This window comes from Cajanus cajan, chromosome 8, assembly GCF_000230855.2.
Source record: "Cajanus cajan strain Asha chromosome 8, NIPB_CcT2T_4, whole genome shotgun sequence".
In the NCBI taxonomy this organism is placed as follows: domain Eukaryota; kingdom Viridiplantae; phylum Streptophyta; class Magnoliopsida; order Fabales; family Fabaceae; genus Cajanus; species Cajanus cajan.
In genome coordinates this window covers 2,162,325-2,181,960 of record NC_138524.1, presented here as the reverse complement: position 1 = coordinate 2,181,960, position 19,636 = coordinate 2,162,325, and the positions used below count along the sequence as shown (strand labels likewise).

Genomic DNA, 19,636 nt, shown 5'->3' with positions numbered 1-19,636 from the left:
CCAAACACACACCAAGTTCATGGTAGGACACGAGGTTATATTACTATCTTTAAAACAAAACAATTGCTCTCTTGTAATGCCAGTACAAAAGAACAATACAAGACAATATCATAATTTAATTTGTTGACGGTTAAATTTAATTTCATAACTGGCTAACAATGAATCCGAACAAGGACAAAACTGGTCATGTCCCACAACCACAAATGAAAAATGCTCCTGAATCCTCGAAGACATAGGCATAGCTCAACGCATGGAAGAGTACTCAAGTGTCCAACATTCCTCGTAGATTTACAAAGAAAATAGTTTCAAACTACTTAGGCATGTTGCATTATTACATATGAATCTGTTTATTTTACACATGAAATCAATTCCTTCCCTCGAATGCATCTTTCCACAAAAATTCTGATTAAGATTTATTTAACAGAAATCTCAAATAACAATGACCAAATCAACTTTGGTTCAAGAGAAAGTTTTCCTATCCTCAAAAGAGGAAAGCAAATTGGAAATTTATGATTGGTAAAATAGACAAATACATGTGTACATTACAGTGACTAAAATCCACCTTCTGTATGTTTAGTTGTTTACATAAATCTACATAAAAACATACTAGCAAAAGCAGAAAATTTCTAAAAGAGGCACTAATTTAGTAGACCATATATAAAAAATTCTGAGATGATTTTTTACTTGTAAAGAAATTTTAAAGGAAAAGGAAAAATTACCCTTGAAATATCCCCCAATCCCCTGTCCCCACCTCTACTTCTATTGCCTACGGTTCAAACTATAAACATGCAGAGGCTGAAAACCGGACCAGGATCATCTACAGTCTCAAAAGAAACTGCATAAGGTGCAGTTTTAAATCACACCGTTAAATTTAATAAATTTAATTTCAAATTTTAATCTATGATGTAGTAAAAAAAACTGTTAACAGGCCAGATTCGTGCAGTTTCATGATTTCATCCATAACTACAGAGGATCAAAATCCCTGAAAACCATACTTCAATTGTCACCTCAACAATACTATGGCAGTGAAGTACAGCGTACAACTGCAATTGGTACGTAGTACCTTTGAATCTTGATATCAAACAAAATTAATGAGAAGTTATGTCATTAGAAGTGCTAACTTGTTGAGAGATGCCAAACATATTCTGTCCTCTGCCAATATACAGAAGAGAGACCAATTATCTCCAACAACTTTAATTTGATGACAAAGCAAAGAGCTTATCAGTAAGGGTCTCCTTAAATTTTGATTGTTAATCATGTAATTTTTTTTATACACATTGTATATCTATTAAATAATATTTATCTAACAAAAATCTATTAATATAATATTACGACTTTATATCAATGATATATACTTCAATGACATACATCAATTTTTACACCAAACAAATAAATATATAAATACGATTTAAATATGTTGAGATGTGATGTTTATCTATAAAAAAAAATGGTTCAATTAATTTTACTGAGTTTGTTGCTACTCGAATATAGTTCAGTTAAAATCAGAGTCAATGTAAAATGCCAAGGCTGCAGCTTGACAGATACAAAAAATAATTATTTAATTTAGCTTCTCTTTTATTAAAAAGGTATAATTTAGTTGTTTGATTTTCTAAAATGATGCAATCGATCTTTCTATTCATTTGAGATTAACGATGTTACATTTTCATATGTTATTCTTTTTTATTTTGCCATATTCATTTGAGATTAACGATGTTACATTTTCATATGTTATTCTTTTTTATTTTGCCATATGAGCTGAGTGATCAATTTGGAGTAATTTCTAAAATTATTTACGTAAATGGAACTGTTTTCAAATTATTTATATCTTTGGAGCAGTTTACTACAGTGTTATTATGGGTCATAGCGACACCAGTGTCACGTGTATTTTTTTTTTTATAACCGCAAACAGCTTAAATTTAGTCAATAAAAGTCGTTATAGGCTATAGTGATTTTTGCAGAGTCGTTATGAATCCTCATTTTAAAAATATAATAAATATATATTTTATTATTAAAAACATATATTATCTAAAGGCGCTAAGGCCCATAGCGACACAATGTCACTATGGGCCATAACGACCTTATTTAGTATTTTATTTTTTATTTTTTATATTTTTATTTACAATTAAATTAAAAATATTTATTTGCGTTGTTATTTTTTTACTTTAATTAAATATGGAAAATTAAAGATTAAATTATTTATTTTTGTACTTTTAATTATTTTTTTAAAGTTTTTTCAGATTTTTTATATATTAATTTAAAAAAAAACTGACCAAAAAAAGAAGTTTTAAAAATTAATTTTACACATAGTCGCTATGGCTCATAATGCCTTTAAGTCGCTATGGTTCATATCAACAATTTTTTTTATTTTAAACTTTTTAATTTTTAACATTTAAATTATCATTTTTTAACAATATTTATTTATTTTACTTCTTTTATTATTTCTGTTATTTATATAAAGTTTTCCTTCACATAATTTTTTCTTTTTTATTATATATATTTTTAAAATTACATTTATATTTTTTTTTAATGTACAACAGAGGCGCTATGGCCCATAGCGACAGTGTGACGCTATGGCCCATAGCGACCTCATTTTTTTAATTTTTTTTTCAAAAATTATTTTATCAATTTTGTTAAATATTTTTTCTTTATCCTTCTTTTTTTTCTCTCGTTTTTTTACACTTTTTTTCGTTCACTTATTTTTATCTTTTATATTTTTCCTGTTTTTTCCTTCTCAACATCTATTTTTCTCCACATTTATTTTATCAGTTTTCAAAAATTTTTTTTAATAAAAGTAAATTAAATTGTGTCGCTATAGGCTATAACAACTTTATTTGAAGTCGTTTGTGTCGCTATATATTAGATTATATAATTGTATTTATGCTGTAAATATATATTTTAGTTAGTTTTATTTTTCGGTTAGTCATTGCTTAGTTTGTTAGTCAATTCTCTTTAGTCTCATGTATTTAAGGGGTAGCCTAGTATTTTCATTATCAGGTTTTTCTCATTCTCTAGATAAAATTGCAACAGTATTTTGTTTTCTCTCTTCTTCATTAGCTTGGTCAATAGTATAGGCTATAGCGACTTTATTTGAAGCGATACCGGCTACAGCGACTTTAGTAATATAACGTTCATGGCTTGTAGAAAAAAGAAAATTTACACGTATCACCGGTGTCGTTATGGTCCATAGCGAAACCTTTGTAAACAGCCCCAAAGATGTAAATAGTTTCAAAACAGCCCTATTTACGTAAAATATTTTAAAAACGACACTACAATGACCAATCACCCTACCATATGTATAAAAGGTTAATGTTATTTATTTCGATTTTAAACAAAAATACCACGCTGCATTGTTTTAAGAATTCAAACATGAATTATGTTTTTACCATCATCAACATCGCCATACCTACACTAGTTTCTGTAATACCCATTTTATTATTATGACATTTTCGTAAATTTTCAAAGGTATAGGGGTATTTTTGTAATCTTACTATTGGATGGCATTTTAGTAATTATCGGTGGCATTTTCGTAATTTTTATTAAAATTTTTGGGGCATTTTCGGATTTTGGAACGGGCTGTTCCAAAAGCGGAACGGGCCGTTCCAAAAGAGAAAAATACGTGTTCTGGATTTGTGCAGAACAGGGCCGGAACGGGCCGTTCTCCAAAGGAGAACGGGCCGTTCTGCTTGGAGAACGGGGCGTTCCCCTTGCAGAACGGGCCGTTCTACTTGGAGAACAGGGCGTTCTCCTTGCAGAACGGGCCGTTCCGAAAGGAGAACGGGCCGTTCTGCTGGGTTTCGAAACGGGCCGTTCCGGGGCCGTTCCAGTCGAAAATTTTACGTTGTTCTGAAGGATTCAGAACGGGCGTTCCGTTTTCGGAACGGGCCGTTCTGGTTAGGTGGCGAAAATTTGCTATAAATAGGGGCCTTGGGGTGTTGGGAATGTATGCCTTGAGAGAGAAAATTCCTAGAGAGAGAAAGGGAGAAAGAGAGAGGAAAGAGAGGAAGAGGAATCCAGTAGAGGAGATTCTGCCCGAGTTTCGGTTCCTGTTTAAGGAGAGAGGTGGAGGTTCTGCCCGAGTTTCAGTTCAGGATTATCCAAGTAAGGGTGGCATTTATAAAATTAATCTAGTATGCTAAGTAAGGGTAGTGCTTATAAGACTTAATCTAGTATACATGAGCATGATAGGAGTAGTATAACTTTTAATATGCTATTTTGTTTGTATGAAGGTTGTTATTTATTTAAATTGATGGTTGTTATTTATTCAAGTTGGTGATTGTTTTGGATATTTAATTTGGCATGGTTATGATTATGTTTATATATATAATTATGAAGTATGTGTATGTGGTTTGGAAAAGTAAATAGGACTTAAAGGAGTAAGGTTATGGCATGGATTAGATCTCTTGGTGAGATCAGGATATAATCTTTGGAAAAATATGATATTGGGAATCCCATGGTGAGGATTCCAATGTGGAACTTTTCCAAAGGTTATATGATAAACCACTTCAGATGTTAGGTGGATTCTGAAGTACTCCTTTAAGTATTCTATTTGCTACCGGTATGGGGGCCAGGCCGAGTCATACCGATGGATGAAGTGGCCATGATCACCAGGGTTACGTGACGACGTAATCCAGCTGTATATTTTCCATGAGAGGTCAGGTGTGATTCCTGGGTTGCTGATATGTTTCAGCGTGCGTGTCAACACTTGGTGGATGGTGTTGAGGCCAACATTGTGAGTATATGTTGGTGTGAGATCATGGAATAATTATACAGTGGTGTGACTTTGTTTCTGGATGTGGAATATGTATACAAATGGTGTGGATTGTATGCATTGGATTTTAGATTTGATTTATATTTGGCATGGAAATAACTATTTATAAGGTTTATTTCCTTAGTGCGGATATATATATATATATTATGGATAAATATCTGTTTAATGATATTTCATTTTATTGTACTATGGTTGGTTTTATATGTGCTAACCCTTGCATGTTTTCCATGTGGTTTGGACTGTGATGATCTCACTTTGTGGGGGAGCAGATCAGGTGTGAGGCTTGGGATAGCAAGAAGTCTTCTGATAGCTGCTTTGAGTAGTAGCAAGGTTTAGAGCTTGACCAGCACCTAGGGTGTCTATATTATATTATCTTTTGGATTACTGTATGACTTTACTAAGGATGATGACTCTGCTATAGCAGATTATATTATATATTTTGGAAACAATTCATATGTTATTGTATAATTACACTCTAGCGTAGCTGGCTTTTGCTCTATTTTCTTTATTTTATATATTTTATTTTGGTTGGTTATTGATGTGACGGCCTAGGGTGGGTCGTTACAATTTTGGTATCAGAGCTGGTCAAGTCTCTTTAGGGTTTGTGGGAAATGGTCTTGTTGCATTTCCGTTGTGTGGAAATGAAAGGAACTTCATGAGTAACTCATGAGTTTCTTAATCTTGATTAGGAATTTCTTATTGAGTTTCGTGTAAACTCATAAAGTTCTTTGACCTTTTTAGGATGGCTGGTAGGGGAAATCATTCTAATTCTTCTTCAAGCATGGATGGGCGGCAAATTGCTCAAGCTATGGAGTTAATTGCTGCTGCTATTGGACAACAGAATACCTTGTTGGCTCAGATGGAGACTAACCGGGCTGCAGCTGAAGCAGCTAGGACTGAAGTACCTGATGAATATAGGGGCTTGTCAGAATTCAGAAAAGGGAATCCTCCTCAATTTACAGGTGTTAATGGACCTGAAGTTGCTGATCAATGGATTGAGGAGATGGAGAAAATTTTCATGGTGATGCAGTGTCCCGAGGAGAGGAAGCTAGTTTATGCTGTTTATATGTTGGTGGGTGAGGCTAGCTTCTGGTGGAAGGGTGCTCAAGCTATGATGGAGGCTAGAGGTGAAGCGGTAAATTGGGATAACTTTAAAAAGGTGTTTCTGGAGAAATATTTTCCAGATAGTGCTAGGTATGCTAAAGAAGCTGAATTTTTGAGACTGCAACAAGGAAATATGTCAGTACAAGAGTATGTGGTCAAGTTTGAACACTTGGCTAGGTATTATTCTCAAGCTATCACTGAAGCCTGGAGATGCAGGAAGTTTAGTGAGGGTTTAAGATTTGAGCTGAAAAAGACTATTGTCCCTATGGAAATTATGGAGTTCCCAGTTCTAGTTGAAAAGGCAAAAACAGTTGAGAGATTTGAAGGAGGAAATAAAATGGCAAAGGGTCCAGAGGGATCATCTGGATTTGGTAGGGGGAAACATCTTCAAAAGAGACCGTCTCAGTTTCAAATTGGGAATGCTAATAAGAAACCAATGGGGACTACTACAGGAGCTGTTAGATGTTATAGATGTGGAGGCCCACATATGATAAGGGATTGTCCTACAAAGAATTATGCTTGTTTTAAATGTGGCAAGGTGGGTCACATGGCTAAAGATTGCAATGTCAAAAATATTCCAGCTAGAGAGAACCAGAAAGTGGATCGGCCTACTGCAGCAGGTCGTGTCTTTGCTTTAACAGGTGCTGAAGCTGAAACGACATCTGAACTGGTAAAAGGAAAGGGCAAAGCTGATGGTAATGATATTTCTATTTTATTTGATTCTGGTGCTTCACATTCTTTTATTTCTTATGAATGCGTGGCAAGGTTAAATTTAGTAGTGAGTTCCTTGTGTGTGGATCTAGTTGTTTCTACCCCAGCTTCAGGGTCTGTTTTAACTTCTGAAGTTTGTTTGAGATGTCCAGTGGAGGTGGAAGGGCGTTGTTATAAAGTGAATTTGTTTTGTTTACCTCTATCCGATTTGGATGTGATTTTAGGGATGGATTGGCTTTCTGCCAATAGGGTTTTGATAGATTGTTCAGAGAAGAAATTAATCTTTCCTACTGATGAACAGGAGAGATTTATTTCTAATAGACAGGTGGATGGGTTGTTGAAGAATGGAGCTCTTGGGTTTATGATCTTATCTTTTATTAGTATAGAGAATGAAAAGTTGTTGAATGATATTGATGTTGTTAGAGAATTTCCAGAGGTTTTTCCGGATGATGTTCCGGGATTACCACCAAAGCAAGAGTTAGAGTTTAGTATTGATCTTATACCAGGGGCGGGACCAGTGTCCATTTCTCCTTATAGAATGGCACCAGCGGAGTTGTTTGAATTGAAAAAGCAGGTTGAGGAGCTTTTGGAGAAGCAGATGATCAGACCTAGTGTATCTCCGTGGGGAGCACCAGTGTTATTGGTAAAGAAGAAGGATGGTGGTGTGAGGTTATGTGTGGATTACAGGCAGTTAAATAAATTGACAATCAAGAATAAGTATCCTTTGCCAAGGATAGATGATTTGATGGACCAATTGAGGGGAGCTTCTGTTTTCTCCAAGATTGATTTGAGATCTGGGTATCACCAGATTCGGGTAAAGGAAGAGGACATACCAAAGACTGCTTTCAGGACTCGATATGGCCATTATGAGTATGTTGTCATGCCTTTTGGAGTGACGAATGCTCCAGCTATTTTCATGGATTATATGAACAGGATTTTCAGACCCTTTCTGGATAAGTTTGTGGTGGTGTTCATTGATGATATCCTGGTTTATTCTAAATCTATGGAAGAACATAGAGAACATCTGAGGATAGTTTTGCAGGTATTGAAGGAGAAACAGTTATTTGCAAAGTTGTCAAAATGTGAGTTTTGGTTATCTGAAGTTAAGTTCTTGGGTCATGTGATTTCTGCACAAGGAATTGCAGTTGATCCTACTAAGGTGGAAGCGATTTTGAGGTGGGAGCGTCCAAAGTCAGTTACTGAAATTAGAGGTTTTGTGGGATTGGCTGGCTATTATAGAAGATTTATAGAAGGATTTTCTAAAATAGTTATGCCTTTGACACAGCTGACCAGGAAGGATCATCCTTTTATATGGACGGAGGAGTGTGAAAGGAGTTTTCAAGAGTTAAAGGAAAAGTTGACTTCGTCTCCAGTGTTGATTCTGCCAGATCCTAATAAATCTTTTGAGGTTTATTGTGATGCATCTCATCAAGGTTTAGGATGTGTTCTTATGCAAGATAGGCAGGTTGTGGCCTATGCATCTAGGCAGTTAAAGACTCATGAACGAAATTATCCTACGCATGATCTAGAGTTGGCTGCGGTGGTTTTTGCTTTGAAGATTTGGAGACATTATCTCTATGGAGCAAAGTTTGATGTGTTCAGTGATCATAAGAGTTTGAAATATTTGTTTGATCAGAAAGAGTTAAATATGAGGCAAAGGAGGTGGATTGAATTTTTGAAAGATTATGATTTTCAGTTAATGTACCATCCAGGTAAAGCAAATGTGGTGGCAGATGCTTTGAGTAGAAAATCTCTTCATATGTCTTACATGATGGTTAAAGAGATGGAGTTAGTAGAGAAATTCAGGGATATGGATCTTAATGTTGTGATTGCCTCAAATTTTATTAGTTGTGGTATGACTACCATTACTAGTGATTTCTTAGAGATGGTGAAACAAAAACAAGTTCAGGATGCGAGTTTGAACAAGGTTAAGGAGTTGATGAGTTCTGGGAAAGCTGAAGGATTTGAACAAGATATGGATGGAATCTTGAGGTATAAGGGTAGAATTTGTATTCCACAAGATGAGGAGTTGAAGAAGTTGATACTTGAGGAAGGTCATAAAAGTAAGTTGAGTGTACATCCGGGTATGACAAAAATGTATCAAGATTTGAAGAAAATGTTCTGGTGGAATGGTATGAAGAGGGAGATAGCTGAGTATGTTGCATCTTGCATTGTGTGTCAAAAAGCTAAAGTGGAACATCAAAAACCAGGAGGTTTGTTACAAATGATGGAGATCCCAGAATGGAAATGGGATAGTATAACCATGGATTTTGTTGTTGGATTACCAAGGTCTGCTAAGAATTGTGATTCTATTTGGGTGATCGTGGATAGATTAACTAAGTGTGCTCATTTTCTTCCGGTGAATATAAAGTGGTCCTTAGAAAAGTTAACTCAATTGTATATTAAGGAGATTGTTAGATTACATGGTGTGCCCTCCAGTATCATCTCTGATAGGGATCCTCGTTTTACATCCCGATTTTGGCAAAGTTTGCATCAAGCGTTAGGGACTAAGTTGAGGCTGAGTTCTGCTTATCACCCACAAACTGATGGGCAGTCTGAGAGGACTATTCAATCTTTGGAGGACTTGTTGAGGGCTTGTATTTTGGATCATCTAGGGAATTGGGAAGAGATGTTGCCTTTGGTCGAGTTCACTTATAATAACAGTTTTCATGCAAGTATAGGAATGGCACCGTTTGAGGCTCTGTATGGGAGGAAATGTCGAACACCTTTGTGTTGGTTTAAAGAGGGAGAATCAATGATGGTAGGGCCAGAGATCATCTTACAGACTACTGAAAAGGTGAAACAAATTCAGGAAAGAATGAGAGCTGCTCAGAATCGGCAAAAGTCTTATGCAGACAAAAGGAGGAAACCTTTGGAGTTTTCAGAAGGAGAACATGTGTTTTTGAAAGTAACTCCTACCACAGGTGTGGGAAGAGCTATCAAAGCTAAGAAGTTGAATCCTAAGTTTATTGGACCGTATCAAATTCTCAAGAGGATTGGACCAGTGGCATATCAGATTGCATTACCTCCATTCCTTTCTAATCTACATGATGTGTTCCATGTTTCACAACTGAGGAAATATATTCACGATCCAAGTCATGTCTTGGAATTAGAGGCAGTACAAGTTAAGGAAAATTTAACTTTTGAGAAACAGCCAGTTTCAGTGGCAGATAAGAAAGTTAAACAGTTGCGAGGTAAATCTATCAATTTGGTGAAAGTTATTTGGGATGAGATTACTAATGAAGCTACTTGGGAGTTGGAGGAAAGGATGAAGGATCAATACCCATATCTCTTTTAGAGTAAGTGAATTTTCGAGGACGAAAATTTTTGTTGTTGGAGAGAATTGTAATACCCATTTTATTATTATGGCATTTTCGTAAATTTTCAAAGGTATAGGGGTATTTTTGTAATCTTACTATTGGATGGCATTTTAGTAATTATCGGTGGCATTTTCGTAATTTTTATTAAAATTTTTGGGGCATTTTCGGATTTTGGAACGGGCTGTTCCAAAAGCGGAACGGGCCGTTCCAAAAGAGAAAAATACGTGTTCTGGATTTGTGCAGAACAGGGCCGGAACGGGCCGTTCTCCAAAGGAGAACGGGCCGTTCTGCTTGGAGAACGGGGCGTTCCCCTTGCAGAACGGGCCGTTCTACTTGGAGAACAGGGCGTTCTCCTTGCAGAACGGGCCGTTCCGAAAGGAGAACGGGCCGTTCTGCTGGGTTTCGAAACGGGCCGTTCCGGGGCCGTTCCAGTCGAAAATTTTACGTTGTTCTGAAGGATTCAGAACGGGCGTTCCGTTTTCGGAACGGGCCGTTCTGGTTAGGTGGCGAAAATTTGCTATAAATAGGGGCCTTGGGGTGTTGGGAATGTATGCCTTGAGAGAGAAAATTCCTAGAGAGAGAAAGGGAGAAAGAGAGAGGAAAGAGAGGAAGAGGAATCCAGTAGAGGAGATTCTGCCCGAGTTTCGGTTCCTGTTTAAGGAGAGAGGTGGAGGTTCTGCCCGAGTTTCAGTTCAGGATTATCCAAGTAAGGGTGGCATTTATAAAATTAATCTAGTATGCTAAGTAAGGGTAGTGCTTATAAGACTTAATCTAGTATACATGAGCATGATAGGAGTAGTATAACTTTTAATATGCTATTTTGTTTGTATGAAGGTTGTTATTTATTTAAATTGATGGTTGTTATTTATTCAAGTTGGTGATTGTTTTGGATATTTAATTTGGCATGGTTATGATTATGTTTATATATATAATTATGAAGTATGTGTATGTGGTTTGGAAAAGTAAATAGGACTTAAAGGAGTAAGGTTATGGCATGGATTAGATCTCTTGGTGAGATCAGGATATAATCTTTGGAAAAATATGATATTGGGAATCCCATGGTGAGGATTCCAATGTGGAACTTTTCCAAAGGTTATATGATAAACCACTTCAGATGTTAGGTGGATTCTGAAGTACTCCTTTAAGTATTCTATTTGCTACCGGTATGGGGGCCAGGCCGAGTCATACCGATGGATGAAGTGGCCATGATCACCAGGGTTACGTGACGACGTAATCCAGCTGTATATTTTCCATGAGAGGTCAGGTGTGATTCCTGGGTTGCTGATATGTTTCAGCGTGCGTGTCAACACTTGGTGGATGGTGTTGAGGCCAACATTGTGAGTATATGTTGGTGTGAGATCATGGAATAATTATACAGTGGTGTGACTTTGTTTCTGGATGTGGAATATGTATACAAATGGTGTGGATTGTATGCATTGGATTTTAGATTTGATTTATATTTGGCATGGAAATAACTATTTATAAGGTTTATTTCCTTAGTGCGGATATATATATATATTATGGATAAATATCTGTTTAATGATATTTCATTTTATTGTACTATGGTTGGTTTTATATGTGCTAACCCTTGCATGTTTTCCATGTGGTTTGGACTGTGATGATCTCACTTTGTGGGGGAGCAGATCAGGTGTGAGGCTTGGGATAGCAAGAAGTCTTCTGATAGCTGCTTTGAGTAGTAGCAAGGTTTAGAGCTTGACCAGCACCTAGGGTGTCTATATTATATTATCTTTTGGATTACTGTATGACTTTACTAAGGATGATGACTCTGCTATAGCAGATTATATTATATATTTTGGAAACAATTCATATGTTATTGTATAATTACACTCTAGCGTAGCTGGCTTTTGCTCTATTTTCTTTATTTTATATATTTTATTTTGGTTGGTTATTGATGTGACGGCCTAGGGTGGGTCGTTACAGTTTCCCTCTCTCAACACCTCTCGAAAACAACCCAACATCTAACTTTTTTTTTAATTTTCTGTAATTCTTTATATGTGCATGAATTACAACTATTCATAGTTTAAAAAATCGGACCGATCATCGAACCGGTTAAGGTACTGGATCAGTGAATCAGTGGGTCAAAAGTTAAATTGACGGGTCAAAGGTTGAACCGACAGGTCACTAATTAAACTGCATGACTCGATTTTTATTTATTTTTATTAAAAATATTCATATTAAATATATTTTATGTATCTAACATGATATTCTTTAATAGAAATAAAAAATATGTCATATCTTATTTTAAACTTAAAAAAGAAAAATTAGACTTAACTTATAAAAAGCTTAATATGTTTGATAAGCCAACATATTTATATATAATCTATTAAAAAGTAAAAAAAATAAAATGATCATTGTCATCCATAATCATTTTGATAATTTTTATTTTATTTTTAAATGTAAGCCTCGGAAGCGACACAACACAACAGTTAGACATTTATTTAATTTAATGTGTCATTTCTCATTTATCCCATTACTAGTATATGACGAATAGAATTAAATTAATTTGGGTAGGGTAGGACCGTATCATCATATCTTATAGATCATGAAATCACATCGCATTGAAGTTGAAGTTGATTGTATGTGTTGTGTGCGCGCGAGAAATGGAGTCCCTCTGCTTCTCTGCGTTGGCGTTCCCATCTTTGACTGTCAGAACTTCACCTTTCTCCAAATGTCGCATCAGGGCTTCGCTTGCCGTTGAGCAACAAACATCGCCGACCAAGGTTGCTCTTCTCAGAATTGGTACCAGAGGAAGGTTCTCCACTCTTCTTATTCGCATTTTCTTTTTAAGTTTAAAGGAATTTTTCTATATCATACAATAACTAGTCATTCAAATTATTCAGTCCCCAAAACTTGCCCTCGCATGTTCATTTAACTTTAAAAATGCTTGTATTGTGACATAAATGATGGCAGATCCTGTTCCTTGATGTAAATTTCTGATTGCCGTAATTCAAATGGGCTTTGTTTTAGAGCAGGATTGTTCAGAATCACTTTTAATTATCGGGTAATGTGATTTTAGGTAAATATGTTTTCAGGTTGAGGAAGTAAGTGTTGGTTCAAAATTGAGTTGAAACTACTTTATATAGCTTTTATGTTGCACACAAAATTATACCGAGTTTTATCTCCGTTTGCAAAACTGATTTTAATTAAAATTATTTTTGAAGTAGCGCGATTTATCTTTTGGTGTTTTTATTCTGAAAACAACTCAAAATTAATTCTTTAATATGGAAATAAAATGTGGAGACATGTACTTCAAATTATGTTAGGTGATATTTCAATGTGATTCTAGATAGTCTAATATGAATTCAAACACACATAAATTACTTCACTTCAAGATTGTCACACTATCCTTGATTACACCTTTCCTGAAAAGAGAATTTCAGAAAAAAGATTTAGTGATCAAAATGCTTGTAGTCCTCTCGGTAGATTTAAGTGGACTTCATGCCCATTTAAACTCCAGAGATTGAATTAGATTGTTTGAAAGGAAGGCAATCTCATCTTTGTTTCCTCTGCAATGATTTTTTTTTTATCATTACTAACCCAATTATTACTAGCTACTTGATTCTGCATGCTTCCATGACTGGTTTGACAAATGGTCTTGGACTCCCTTGTTTATTTGGGTTTATTTATAATTTTGGTTATATTTAGAGCAGTCCACTAGCTCTGGCTCAGGCATACGAGACCAGAGACAAACTCATGGCATCACATCCAGAGCTAGCGGAAGAAGGGGCTATTCAGATTGTGATAATAAAAACAACTGGTGACAAAATACTATCACAACCGCTTGCAGACATTGGTGGGAAGGGCCTGTTCACAAAAGAAATAGACGAGGCACTCATAAACGGTGACGTTGACATTGCCGTCCACTCAATGAAAGATGTTCCTACTTACTTACCTGATAAAACAATTCTACCATGCAATCTTCCACGTGAGGATGTCAGAGATGCATTTATATCCTTGACTGCAGCTTCACTGGCTGATCTACCCTCTGGAAGTGTTGTTGGTACTGCTTCACTCAGACGAAAGTCACAGATACTTCACAGATATCCATCTCTAAATGTAACCTTGCATTATCATGATTTTTTCCCCTATATAATGTTTCCATTCATATTAAACTCAGTTCTCTCTAGTCTCTTGACATTATCTTTTATTTTTCTCATTATTATCATTAGGGCCTGAAACACAATTATGATTTCCAATGCCTTTTCCTAGTGACTACTGACTAGTGAGAGAATGGGTAGTAATATCACCAACTTATTATCATTGCTGTTTCTTTGTGAGATGGCTTCTAGCTCTAGAGCATCTGTTTGGTGACTTTAGTACTTTACATATTTGAGGTCATCTATTGGAGGCATTCAATTTTTTATCTGGGGAGGGGGATGGTTAATATTTTGATTATAACCAATTGTAATTTAGATAAATTGTCGTGGATCTGGGATTCTGTATGTTACTTATGGTTAAAAATCATCCCTAGATTGGATGGTTTCTTTCTAAGGATCATACAATGGTAGCCTTGGTGTGTGTACAGAACGGAATGGCATGGTTTTGTTCTATTCTGCCTTTTCGGTTCCACTTCTTAACTGAACTCCTTTTTAGCCTCATTTTTGTTCTTTAAAATACATCAAACATAGAACAAAATTCATGTTATGTTCCACCAATCCATCCTATTTTAACATGTCTACCAAGTGCTATCAATGGATTTCTGAAGACATGAAATGGGACTGGTCCTGATTCATACCATTATGGTTTAATTATAGGTGGCTTCGATTATGGTAAAAGCATTTAATACAATCATACATGAATGTTTGGTTCCGGAGAAATCAGCAGACATTAGTTAGTATACCCTTGTTACCTTTAACAGCAAGATAAGGGCAATAAGTGTAAAGTAATAGACAGTGTCATGGTTGAGACTCTTATTCTAGGATAAGGAACATTACCTATGTCATCTTAAAAGTATAGCCTTCTTATATGATTTCCATATGTATGAACGTTGTGTTTCTTCAATATTTCCTATTTCTGGTTTGTCATTGAATTGTTCTCAAGTTACTTCTTTAGCGACAATTCAGTTTTCTGGACCACTAAAAGATTCTTAGATTTTTATTTACCTATAATTTTAATCTCAGGTAGAGGAAAATTTCCGTGGCAATGTCCAAACAAGGCTGAGAAAACTCAGTGAGGGCATTGTCCAAGCTACCCTATTGGCATTAGCTGGACTCAAGCGATTAAATATGACAGAAAATGTGTCTTCAATCCTATCAATCGATGATATGCTTCCAGCTGTTGCCCAAGGTGCAATTGGAATAGCTTGCAGAAGTAATGATGATAAAATGGTGAGTATTTAACTATAGTGCATTATTTGCTCGATCTTGCCTCTTGGACCTGCTTAAAAGATGTTTCCTTAGATGATAGCAAGTTAATGTTAGATTATATTTTGTAAGCTATAGTATCATGCCTTCTGGGTACATTTATGGTTTTTGTCTGCTGTCAATCAAGTGAGAAACTATATCAGAGATAAAAACTTGTGTTTTCATCTAATAGCATACATTTGAAGAAATAATACTTGATAGTTTCTGGCCAATAATTGGGATAATATGGCTTGTGGATGTAGACCTATCTTGTGAGAAACTATATCAGCTGATTCAGCTAGTTGAGACTTAAAAAGTACTTGGGGAATAGCTCAAAATAGCTGTCACAACGATGACATTTGATGAACTTCGGTTCTGATGTAATTATTGAATTATAGTGCTTAGGTAGGGATGGAAGCAAAGAAAGAATAGACTTTGAATAATAGGACGTTAGATTGATATATGTATAATGATGTCATACAAAATTCTAATAAATCCTGCTCAAACATAAAATGACCGCCTCCCCTCCCCCCTCCCCCAATCTTTTTCCAGTCCCCCTTGTCCTATATAAGAGAATTTATAGTGAGGGTTGAAGAACTCTTTCATCATAAATAGTGAAATACTTCAAGGAGAAAAGATTTTGTGCTGGAAACAATTGCGTAGTTAGTTTCTGTAAATGTGGTTGGCTGATTTATGCAGTCAGAATACATTGCTTCACTGAATCATGAAGAAACAAGACTAGCAGTTTCCTGCGAAAGAGCCTTCCTTGAAACTTTGGAAGGGTCTTGCCGCACTCCTATTGCAGGCTATGCTTGCAGAAAAGAGGATGGCAATTGCTTGTTTAGAGGATTAGTTGCTTCCCCTGATGGAACCCGTGGTATGAACTTCAATTATATGACTATTGAGACTTCTAGCTTAGTTACTATTCTCTAAGTTTGTCTTTAACTCCGTTTAAGCAGTGCTTGAAACTTCCAGAATTGGTCCATATACTGTTGAAGATATGATAAAGATGGGTAAAGATGCTGGGGAGGAGCTTCTTTCTCGAGCTGGACCTGGCTTTTTCAGTCGTTGACAACCCAAATTAGAGGCCCAACAACACAATACCTGATCAGGGTACGTAGCTATGGGAGGTGGGAGGTCGTATGGTCAGCATTTTTAGTTTACTACATCCCAGGTTCGTCTAGCCTTCAACCGTGTTGTAAACTTGTAAAGACTAAAATATTCAGCTGAGTTAGAAAAGTGTTAGTGAGCCATTCATCCTGGTCAAATTATTGTATCTTTTGGTGATTAGAAAGCCAATTTTTTTATAGTGTAGTGTGTATTATTCCCACAATAGTGTAATGGGAGAGTTTGGTGGAGTGATTGTTTTGTCCTTTCTTCCCGGAATGGAAATCTTTACATTACACGGGGTAATATTCACATCTAAAATTAATTTTCAGCTATTTTGGGTGACTTTTGCCATTGCTGTTGAAATGTAGCTACTTTCTACCTCAGTGGCGACGGCGTTAATGGGGGTATAGCCTATTAACTTTTCCTCATGTTTGGCGTTAATGGGGGTATAGCCTATTAACTTTTCCTCATGTTTATCTTTGCTTGCTATTTTAATTATTCTTCCTCATGTATTCTTTCACAGAATAAAATAAAATACTATTAATATGTATTCATAAATAAAGTTCTTAATTAAAAATTTAAAAATATTAAAGTTAAAAAAAATAAAAATTTATTAATATAATTTTTTGGAAATTTAATTTAGAATTTAAATTTGATCTAATCCAGTATAAAATAGGTTTTGTAGGATTGATTTCTAATTTATTTTTTTTACAAATTTTTTTTTTGAAGTTTTAAGATTTGTTTAAAAAGTACTCATTTCTGCACCTAAGCTTGACAATTGAACTCATAATCACATATTTTTAAGGATAAAATCACCTGATAATCATGTCACATTATGTTGATTCTCATGTATATTCCATGTTTAACGTTATAAGAATTTATTTTTTTAATTTGATTGTTGTTTTATAATATCAATAACATTAAATAATTTTTCTATTATATCATTAACTATTATTAATTTCCTTCTTTAATTGTTGGTAGAAATTCAAAAAGTTTAAGAGTATATTAGAAAATTATATCATTTAATTTATGAAATCAGATATATTAATTGTATTTCTTAAGTCATGTACCAAAATCTTAAATGTCAAATATAATGGAACAAAGAAAGTAATTCCTAATAATAGAAGTGAGAATAGGTCAAACTTTAAACTAAAATATGTATAAAAATTAAAAATAATATTTACAAATTTAACAAAAACAAGTATTTTAATTTGTGCAATGCACAAACTAAATACTTAATATATATAATAAATTTTATAATAAATAAAATATATAAATAAATATTATGTTTAGATATATAAATTATATTTAAATTTGTATAAATAGATAATTTTAAATATATAAATTATATTTAAGATTTATGATAAATAATTTATATTATACCATATATTATTTTTTATTTATTGATAATTTATTTTAAAAATATTAAAATCTAATTCATAAATAATTAAAATAAATAAAAATAGAATTAGATAATAAATTTATTTTTTTTAAATTCTCTCGTCAAAGAAAAATCCTCTTAAAATGTCTTAGAGCTTCATGTTTAATATATAAGAGTTGTTTAAAATTTATAATAAATTATATATATATATATAAATATTATCTTTGAATATATAAATTATATTTAAAATTAAATATATAAATAAATATAATTTTTTTTATAACTTTTTAAAATTATTATATTTAATTTATAAATAATTATGATAAATAAAAATTAAATTAGATGAGAAGTTAAATTTTTTTCTAAAAATCCTCTAGTTAAAGAAAAGATCATAAAAATACTATTATATAAAATATAAATTCATGTTTAATATACAGAAGTTAATTATATTATATAAACTATAAAGGTCGAGGTATTTTGTGTCTCTTATAGTTATATACAAATAAATTTAAAAATTATAAAAGATATAATAATTTTTTTTACATCCAAGAATATAAAGGTCCACTAAAAAGTGGAGATCAAAATGATGATTAGTAAAATGTTCCTTTATAATATGTATAGATATTATTAAAAATAATATTTATAAATTTTATAAATACTAAATATGTTTTATAAAAACTAAAAGTAATATTTACAAATTTTTAAAATATGAAAAATAAAGAAGAATTTTGAGACTTGCATCAAAACTCGCTATATATTACATGTACTTAAATAGACATTTAAGTCTATATTTTATCTAGGCTAAAAACTCATTTTGGTCTCTTATAATAATTGTTTTAATTTAGTCCCACTTTTATTTTTGGTTTCAATTTGGTCCCAAATTAATTAATTGGTTTCAATTTGGTCTCAAATAAATTAATTGGTTTCAATTTGAGACTTCTGTCCAAATTATTTAAACGGAGTTAACTGTTGGTCACGTGAATGCCACGTAGATGCATAAGTGGAGGCCACGTAGATGCCACGTGGATGCCAATTTTTTTCAAAACACTTTGAACCAGAACTTCCCGCTCTAAAACCAGAACAGACCGTTCTGGTTGCACTTTTGGTATGTTAATTTTGCATCCAGAACGGCCCGTTCCAGGTGCAAAATTAACACACTAAAAGTGAAACTAGAACGGGCCATTTTGGTTCCAGACTGCTAAACATAAACTATCAATGATTATAGTTCACGGTTGTGAATCATCATGGAAGGAAAAAGACCCAAGGTACAAAGCATTTCAAACATTACCCCCACTAACCATATGCAGGGACAGATCTAAGTTAATCATAGTGGGGGCACTTGCCTCAACTAAAATTTTTTTCATTCTTTTTTTATATATAAAATATTAATAATTTTATAAAATATATATTATTAATTATATTTTAATTATGTTGTTATATCTAATATAATAAATATATTAATATTTTTTTATATTTTATTTTATTATTTAATTGTTTTTTATTTTATGGTAAAATTATCTTTATTTTTAATGAAGAAAAAATTTACTTACTTCAAGAATAAGTCTTGATAGATTTATTTTATTTAATAATTAATGTTCTATATCAAATTTTTAAGAATTTAATTGTTAAATTAAAAAGTTTTTCATGTATAGATCAAATTTATAAAATTTTTAAAAAAATTAAAAATCATATGATATTTCGTTAAATTAATTTAAATTAACATATAAAATATTTTTTGTTTTAAATGAATGTAAAAATTTAGAGGACACTAAAAGAAAATAAATTAATAATTTTTTTATTATGATTCAGGTATTTTCACAAAATTTGGCGTCCACGTGATATCCACATATGCATTTACATGACATCCACGTGGCCAACA

The 19,636-nt window shown here is 33.5% G+C and overlaps 2 protein-coding genes and 1 long non-coding RNA gene across 5 annotated transcripts; all 3 read left to right on the top strand.

The window, feature by feature from the left end:
- Positions 1 to 3,948: 3,948 nt before the first annotated feature.
- LOC145950741 (uncharacterized) lies at positions 3,949 to 6,715 on the top strand. Its single transcript, XM_083062430.1, has 3 exons — positions 3,949 to 4,098; positions 5,038 to 6,271; positions 6,691 to 6,715. The coding sequence occupies exons 2-3, from the start codon at positions 5,511 to 5,513 to the stop codon at positions 6,713 to 6,715; spliced, it is 786 nt and encodes a 261-aa protein (XP_082918556.1). The 5' UTR covers positions 3,949 to 4,098; positions 5,038 to 5,510.
- Positions 6,716 to 10,459: 3,744 nt separating this feature from the next.
- On the top strand, positions 10,460 to 11,748 carry LOC145950598 (uncharacterized). Its single transcript, XR_014428390.1, has 2 exons — positions 10,460 to 10,609; positions 11,547 to 11,748. It is a non-coding gene; the product is annotated as an uncharacterized LOC145950598 (long non-coding RNA).
- A 673-nt stretch (positions 11,749 to 12,421) lies between these two features.
- LOC109798748 (porphobilinogen deaminase, chloroplastic) lies at positions 12,422 to 16,708 on the top strand. Of its 3 annotated transcripts, none has more exons than XM_029271259.2 (5): positions 12,422 to 12,676; positions 13,575 to 13,980; positions 15,045 to 15,251; positions 15,966 to 16,143; positions 16,242 to 16,708. In XM_029271259.2, exons 1-5 carry the CDS (start codon positions 12,525 to 12,527, stop codon positions 16,268 to 16,270), a joined length of 972 nt encoding a protein of 323 aa, XP_029127092.1. In that variant the 5' UTR covers positions 12,422 to 12,524; the 3' UTR covers positions 16,271 to 16,708. The 3 variants fall into 3 exon arrangements, with proteins under 3 accessions (XP_029127092.1, XP_020214719.1, XP_020214720.1); XM_020359130.3 differs by having other exon boundaries at positions 12,427 to 12,676; positions 16,226 to 16,708; XM_020359131.2 differs by having other exon boundaries at positions 12,535 to 12,676; positions 13,570 to 13,980; positions 16,226 to 16,708.
- Positions 16,709 to 19,636: the final 2,928 nt, after the last annotated feature.